The 8,248-nt window shown below is 34.9% G+C and overlaps 1 protein-coding gene across 2 annotated transcripts in view; it reads right to left on the bottom strand.

Annotated features, from left to right (window-relative positions):
• The window catches only part of chd4a (chromodomain helicase DNA binding protein 4a), a 33,095-nt gene extending 26,290 nt beyond the window's left edge, over positions 1-6,805 (bottom strand). For both annotated transcript variants that reach the window (XM_051136754.1, XM_051136752.1), the window contains exons 1-5: positions 6,565-6,805; positions 6,033-6,158; positions 3,035-3,156; positions 1,290-1,517; positions 1,078-1,196 (exon numbers count right to left, since the gene is read on the bottom strand). In XM_051136754.1, coding sequence (XP_050992711.1) covers positions 1,078-1,196; positions 1,290-1,517; positions 3,035-3,156; positions 6,033-6,087 — 524 coding nt within the window. In that variant the 5' untranslated portion in view covers positions 6,088-6,158; positions 6,565-6,805. The remainder of the gene's footprint in view (positions 1-1,077; positions 1,197-1,289; positions 1,518-3,034; positions 3,157-6,032; positions 6,159-6,564) is intronic.
• Positions 6,806-8,248: the final 1,443 nt, after the last annotated feature.

Here is an 8,248-nt window from a genome sequence, read left to right on the forward strand (position 1 = left end):
TACTACTAGTAATACAATTTTTATCAATACATTATTTTTAAAAGATATTTACCAGAAAAACATTTGCCAGAATTTATTTACTAGAAAAGTGTAAATTTATACACAACATTATTTCTCACATTATAAATAAATTAATTCATTAATTAAAAAAAACTATGCTTTTGATTATTAAAATGTAATGAAACTATTAAAATGAAATTCAGAAAACAGGAATTTGGTAAAAAAAAAATAAATAAATAATTATTATTATTATTATTATTATTATTATTATTATTATATATATATATATATATATATATATATATATATTTATTAATTAATTAGAGAAATAAATTAATTAGAGAAAAATAATAAAAATGCATTTCATAGGGCCTTAAAAATGTGATCTGTTAAACTGCTGTTAAATTGTGAAAAAGTTTCATGATTTCAATTAATTAGACATGCTTTTTGATTAATAAACTTTAATTTAACCATTTAAATAGAGCCTAGACGCAAATTAAAACAGAAAAACAGAAACTAGAAAAAAATGAAACTGAATTTGGGAAAAAAATAACAGATTTCATAAGGCCCTACAAACTCCATCAGAACACGGAAATAGAGGAAAACAACTACAGCAACAGTTAGACATGCACTTAGATGCGAGTAGATGCAAAGTTTATTATGATTATGAGCAGCATGTATGTTGCAGGTAGTGAGATACCACTACTCAAATTAGAAAGGAGTTGAAATTGCCACTGCAATCATCCTTTCTTCCCTATTGTTACACATATCTGATTGTCAAATGAGAAAAATGTAGGGTGAGACTTGATTTTGGTTCATTGGGTTGTATTTGATTACTGTACCTACAATTTCATGTGAGGGCCAGCAACAATAGAAAAGATGTTTCATTTGTTCAAAGACTATAAGCGCACATGGATTTTTTAAAAAAAATATATATAACGTTGCGCACAGCCAAAACTGCAAAACTGCAATATTCCATAAACAATATAACATGTCCATTTTTAGTTAATGGTGACTTTTTGATACAAACATTCAATAATTTTTCTCATACTTGTAATGTGGGTAATGCACTCTTACCTGACAAACTGGCTGAAGGCTTTGTAGTTGGTCAGAGTCCTATAGTCTTCCTCAGTAAAGACATGATCAATGTCCTCCATACCCCAGGTATCCAAAAGCTGAGAGGAACTTTTTGGCTCCTTAAAATCAGTTTTGAAAAACACATCTTATAGAACTGAGTGATTTGATTTATATTTACTTTATCATGCAGATCATTTAGCTGGCAAACTCACAGCATCGTCATCATCCTCGTCTTCCTCTTCCTCAGGTTCCCTCCGTTTGGAAGCTGCTGCGTTTCTGTCGGCAGCAGAGCTGCTTCTTTTCTTCTCCTTCGCGGTGCTGGCTCTTTTCTTCTTTTTCCTGCCAGGTGTGTAGTCACTACCCTCGCTTTCTGAACGGTCTTCTTCACCATCGTCCATATCAGGGCCTTCTACGGGCTCTGGAGAACTGATGCCGATATCCTGGATGATGCATAGGACATACTTTTGATTAGTTTTGGATGCTGGTAAAAATCACAAGACCGTTGTCCAAAACAAGATTTTAGGTTAAGATTTACATTAATGCACAATACTATTCAAGGTGTGAATTTTGTAAGACTTCTAAAGAATTTAATTAATCAAAAGTGACAGTAAAGACATTTATAATGTTACAAGACTTCTATTTTACATAAATGCTGAAAAAAACAAAAAGTCACAGTTAAGCAACACAACCGCATTGATAAGAAGCATCAAAATCAGCATATTAGATTGATTTCTGAAGAATCATATGAGACTTAAGACTGGAATAAATTTAGCTTTGCCATCACAGGAATAAATTACATTTTAATTTATATTAAAATAGACAGCTGTTCTTTTAAATTGCAATAATATTTCACAATATTTATGTCTTTACTGTATTTTTTTATTAAATAACTGTAGCCTTGGTGAGCATAAAAGACTTACTGGATCTTAGTGCATCAACATTTTAACACTCCTCGCCTTCTTTTAATGTAATTTAAAAGCATGACAAGTTAATTTTTTAAATATACAAAGTTTGTATATTTAAAAAATTAACTTGTCACACTTGGATAGTTCATATCCAATGTACAGAAACATTAAAATAAAGCCATAAAATCAGCATATATAACTGTAGAACAATTAGCAAGATGTTTAACTAAAATAGCTTTCAATGTATTCCTCCTGCAAGAATAATCAACTTCCCAAAAAACATTTAAAAAAAAATACATTATACAAATAAAGGAAATAAATCAATGTTATTAGATGACTGCAGTTTTTTGAATTTGAAGAATGTATTCATTTCATTAAACAGCAGCCAATTGTACATTTTTCTGCATTGTTAAAAATCAATAGCAAAGTCATGATAAATGCAAAACTTAAAATGCAGCCTAGTAATCATTTTAGGCTTCCAGCATTAACTGTTGGTCCATTATGACAGCAGCATTACTGTCTCAGTTCTCAAGTAAACAAAGGCCCCATCCAAGTTGTGCATGAGCTCGCATTTATTAAGTCCTTTTAACAACCACTTATGACATTACAAAACCGGTTCGTGATCTTTACATTAAATGACTCACCTTGTATTCTAAGATACAAACCTGAATACTTTATACTGTCTTCAGTAAAAAATTAAGGGATCACTCAACCAGTTAGTCAAGAATTTAGATTTTGCAGCAAAAATCTAACAAAAGCACAGTGTGGTACAACAAAAGCAGTATTTTGAACATAACAGCAGTAGATATTCTTAAAGCAGTTGGATTGGGATTCGATGGCTTAAAAAAAAAAAAAAAAAAAAAAAAAATGAAATTATGTACCTTTGATATTAACAGTCATTAGGACATGTTATCCCATTTGCGATGCCAGCTAAATTGCTGTTTCTCATTAAGACACTGTGGGGGAGGTTTCTAATCCATAACATAAGGATAGTGAATACTGCGCTCTCCAAGGAAATCACACACAAACACACTCAGAGAAAAGGCCATTACCTCTCTGCGCGAGCGATTCCTCTTACTTCCTTTGCTCTCGCGGCTACTTTTTTTGGCTTTCTTCTTCTTTTTCACCTTTGGGGCATCATTTTCTGACAACTCCTCATCCAGGTCGTCCTCGTCTGTGGAACACATACAAATCATTTTTAATGAATTCATTTCATTTAATAAACCACCATTTTTTGCTCTTAATTTATCAGTCACTCAGATAAGTATTACTGGAGATGTATTAGCAAAAATAAATTTTATACACACTGCACTGGGAGACAGAAATATTTAGGTTATGTACTACGTACTATTGACATTTCTGTTATTTTTTCTATTTTCTAAACTGGAAATTACCACTTTAAAAGTAAAGTAAATACATTCAAACTAAAGTAAAACTGAGAACCATGTAATTAGACAAAGAGCAGCTTAATCCAATCAATCTTCAACGCCATTCGTTGACATTTACATTTAATCTAGTAATAGGAGAGAAATAGATTAGTCATCTAGAAATGTATTTTAGTCATTTGATCTGGGCTGGTTAAAATCATCCGAGACACTATATGCTGAGAAGTGATGTCGATTACTCACTGTGATACAGGAAGTATTAAATGACCAAAAAAAAAAAAAAAGTCACTGATATAAGTGACCTGAGCATTATGATCAGATACAATATTAGTTTTAATATTACTAATAGGATTGCAAATACTGAATCTGAGGACATGTAATTTTGCATCACTTCATACAGTTGCAAACAGTCTCTTACTATCTCTGTTTAGGGAAGTCACAAGGCACTGTTGTTATTATTATTCTGTCAGTCCTTGACCAAGTTTTCATGGACAACAGTAATCCGATAACATCTTAATGGACTTGCCTCAGATTTCATTATGAAAAACAATATACCGACTTTTCTGCAGGTACCACAGCCAGGGTTGCCAACTCTCACGCATTTTCAAGTCACTCTCACAAGTGGCAACCTTGCTTGTGATTTGAAACAAAGTGTCATGTTTCAAATTTTGAAAGTTCTAATATACAATTCAAACAACAAATACTGTTTTGGCGCACTTAATGTGGCATAATTTGTTGTAGCGCCTCAGTTAAAGCCAGAGCCACTGAAAAACAGAGTTGTGACAAACTTGATCTCGGGCACGTGGTTAACAGAGCTCTCGATATTTCCAAACAAACCAGCGCTGTCAATAAATTTTAATGGGTTTAGGCAAAATAGATGACAGTGTCACTAAACGTGTATTTGCAACAACTTTCGGTAAGCGTAACGGCATATTATGCATTGATTATTACGTCGATAACATTAAGTGTATTTTATTCTGTACAGTGATGAGAGAAGCAACATTAATATTTATTTTATTTAACCCTCAGGTATACATCTTACTATGCTCAGTTAAATGTTTCATGTTTTAATTAAACAATATGTAGTTAATATTTTGAAGAGATCTTTTGGTAAGAAATACTATTTGTGCAATAATTATGGTACATTAAAAATTACTTAAAATATTTTTTTACTTACATTACAGTTAGTTTAAGGTTATAACAGAGAAAATGGTTTTTAATCCCAACGCAAAGAGGCAAATTACAGTCATTTAGTGGTTGAAAAAAAAGTTTTGATGCATTGCTTCTTAGGATAGGACAACATTTGGCCAAGACACAACTATCTGAAAATCTGGAATCTAAGGGAAAAATCTAAATATTGAGAAAATCACTTTTAACGCTGTCCAAATGAAGCTCTTAGCAACGCATACTGCTAATCAGAAATTAAGTTGAGATATATTTTATGGTATGAAATTTACAAGATAGCTTTATGGAACATGATCTTTACTTAACATCCTTAATTTTGGCATAAAAGAAAAGTGATCATTTTGATCCATTCAATGTATTGTTAGCTATTGCTACAAATATACCAATGCTACTTAAGGCTGGTTTTGCGGTCCAATGTCACAAATACTGAATTTAACCCACGAGAAGTTTAAAATGGTGCTAAAAAGACACTCAACTGCATTCAACAAATTATTTTAATCTTTTATCCAGCATATTAACATAGGAAGCCTCTTGAGAGTTGACTAACTACACTAAATACACTAACATTATGAACACACAACATTTGAAACCATAATTTCCTTCCTAAAGTTGTTCAATTTAATCTTACATTCTGTTTTACATAATTAGTAAGGCAAAAAAACAAAAATTCACCGAGTATTTTGCTCCATTCAGCACACTGAATGCCCGGGCAAAGCCCCCCTTTAACCATTTCCCTGAAAAAACTGGCGTCACATCCGATTCCTGCACATGCTGGAGTGCAAAATCAAAATATCAAACTTAAAATCGACGTTTATAGTAATTTCACAAGCAAAAACGCAGGTTTTTGAGCTTGAACGTTACAGGCCGACAGCGCGCGAACAGGGACAGAAAATCCTCACGCGTCAAACTCGCACGCGACTGTTACCGGTAGGCCGCTAAAGCACTAATGCCGGTAAAACAACAACATAATACGGCTAATGCTACTATAAAACCATCACTACTGCTCAAACAGTTCCTAAATGTGCTTATATTGACGTTATGTGCCATGTTTGACTAACATGAAGACATATTATTTGAGTGTGACGGTCAAAATTAGCAGGTAAGTCGACGGTTAGCCGCGTAAAAACCGGCAAAACAAAGCACTGACTGAAAAAACGCAAAGGAGGGGATAGAAACGCAAACGTATCCACATATAAACGTGGATTACTCATTTAAACGATGATTCTAGTTCACTATGTTTTATAACAAATGAAATATCGAGAATCAGTTCGGCTTGTTGTTTCGTTAGCCGACTAGCCATCGCTTCGTCGAATAAATGAAGTTTCACGCCAATAAACTCCAACTGAGAACATAAAATGTGTCGTGAATAATGCGTTTAAACATGTCGTGCTTCTATATTTCATTCACATGTGCAGTAAACAACATCACCACCGACTAATCTAGTGGAGTTGACCCGCATCAGTAAACGTAAATATTTTACCTTGCATCATAGACCGATGTTCAAAATCGTCTCTATCGTCCTCACTGCCGGACATATTGTTGGTTACACCAGCTAGAGAGGATTGTGAACCCTTGTATGCCGATTTTCGCCTCCTCTGGTGCCTTCCTGAAGCCGGGGGAGGCAGAAAATAAAAGAACAATACAAACGGAAGTTAATAGTCACGGTAGCATGCTGATCATAGTGGTCACTCCATGCCAAGGAAAAAAATACGAAAAGCATGCAAATATATTTAACAGTGGTGGATGAATACCATTTGGTTTAATGCAACTTAAAAAGCATGTTTAAACTTTTTCAAATACGCGGTTGAAACAAGTTATGGGCATTTAATAGGCAAATGGGGCATGATGTGAGTGAGGTATTAGCTAAGCAGGCTAGGGATGCTAACCTGCAAAGTCTCCATAACTTTTAAGATTTCTTTAATTTCACATGCACTAAAAGATGTCATACATAGTATGATTTAATCAGAACATAAGCATAATTAACGTTACACAATGTCAGAAAGTGTACTCACACAACTTGACCCTGTTCCCTTTTTCAAACAAACAGCTAATTCAATCTAAGATGTCCCCACGTTGTATGCTCCTTTTCATCAACACTTAAAATGTTCCCTGTGTCTAATGAATAAGTATTGAAAGTGTATCCAGGTGATTTGTTTCTCAGCTGTAGGATGCACACAACGTCGCAGTTTCTCCTTCTGCCACTTACACCCTTTGCATAGACACAAAGAGATCAGGGGCCAGACATCCCATAATAATCTCCCTCCCCATATTCACACATACACATACATACAGACATTCACCCTTCCCCCCCACCGCATAGTTACCTTGCAACATACAGACCATAATAACCCCCCCCCCCAACAACCAAAGACAGACCCTCTCTTCCCCATTCCACCGTGCCCTTAGCAACAGTTGCCATGGAAACAGCCACCCCCTCCCACCCCAGCTAACATCCCATAATAATAAACATAGTCACTGACATCCCACAATAACCATAACTCCGAAAAAAGAATGAACGGGAACTGAGCCGGAAGAGAGAGAGAGAGGGGAAAAAAAGTCGATTAGCAACTCCTCGCCAGCCTGCTTCCTTATTACAGTTCTGTATTTACAGTAGACGTTTGTGAGCGTATTAAACGCCATATGCAATCCAAACTTAAAGTTAGTGCACTTCAGGCCAGTGGCATTTTAGCATGCAACTGTTTCACCCACATGCAACCAACTTTGGTTTGAGGTCCAAAATTGAGCCAGAAAAAAACACTCTTAAAAATAAAGTTTCTTCATTGGCATTGATGGTTCAATAAATAATCTTTAACATCCATGGAAACTTTCCATTAAAAAAAGGCTTTTTTGATTTTTTTTACATGCTTTTGACGCTAAGAAAAAATGATTATTTAAAGAACTCTTCACTGAAACGTTCTTTAGGGAACCAAAAATTCTATTGAATTACTGCCATTTTGGAAAAAACCCATTTTGGAGCCTTTATTTTTAAAAGTATAAATCTGGTTTTGGAGCCAAAAATTCTATGGAATCACCGCAAAAAAAAAAAAAATTTTGGAACCTTAATTTTTAAAAGTGTAAATTTTTAGTTTCAAGGCCACATTCAAAGACGGTCTGCATCTCAAGTTCAAATCTCACATTGATAATGCTGCTCTATATGGGCTTAAAATGGAAGTGGCACCATTTGATTAAGGCCTTCAGAAGTTATAGATGGGATGTTGGAACATATTGTAGTTTGTCCTCCTCATATTGTCGCCATTTGCAATCTTCACCCATTATCATCCACCTGGATTTCTTTGCATGCAACAAAGTAAAATGACGGCTCTTGACGCACACAAGTCCATTACAATGCAGCACATGTGTGCGCACACATGTACATATATAGAAACAAATGTAATTTCTTGAAGGGGGGATGGGGAGTGGTAGGCACCATATAGCATAATTACATATCAAAGAAATATAGAGATGGTCGTCATGACAACCCACTCAGGCGCACCCCTCCTCCACTCTCCAAAGCACCAAATATCCAGTAATAATGTCTCAGCCAAAAGAAAACACAGACCATAATATTCTTCCTGTGCTGGCAGTTGTCATGGCAATATGCAAGAAAGAGGTGTTTCTCTGTGTGTGTGTGTGTGTGTGTGTGTGTGTGTGTGTGTCTGTCTTTTTGGGTGGTGGGGGTGTAAGGGAGGGGTTTCA

The sequence above is a fragment of the Labeo rohita genome, chromosome 19 (assembly GCF_022985175.1).
Source record: "Labeo rohita strain BAU-BD-2019 chromosome 19, IGBB_LRoh.1.0, whole genome shotgun sequence".
Classification (NCBI taxonomy): domain Eukaryota; kingdom Metazoa; phylum Chordata; class Actinopteri; order Cypriniformes; family Cyprinidae; genus Labeo; species Labeo rohita.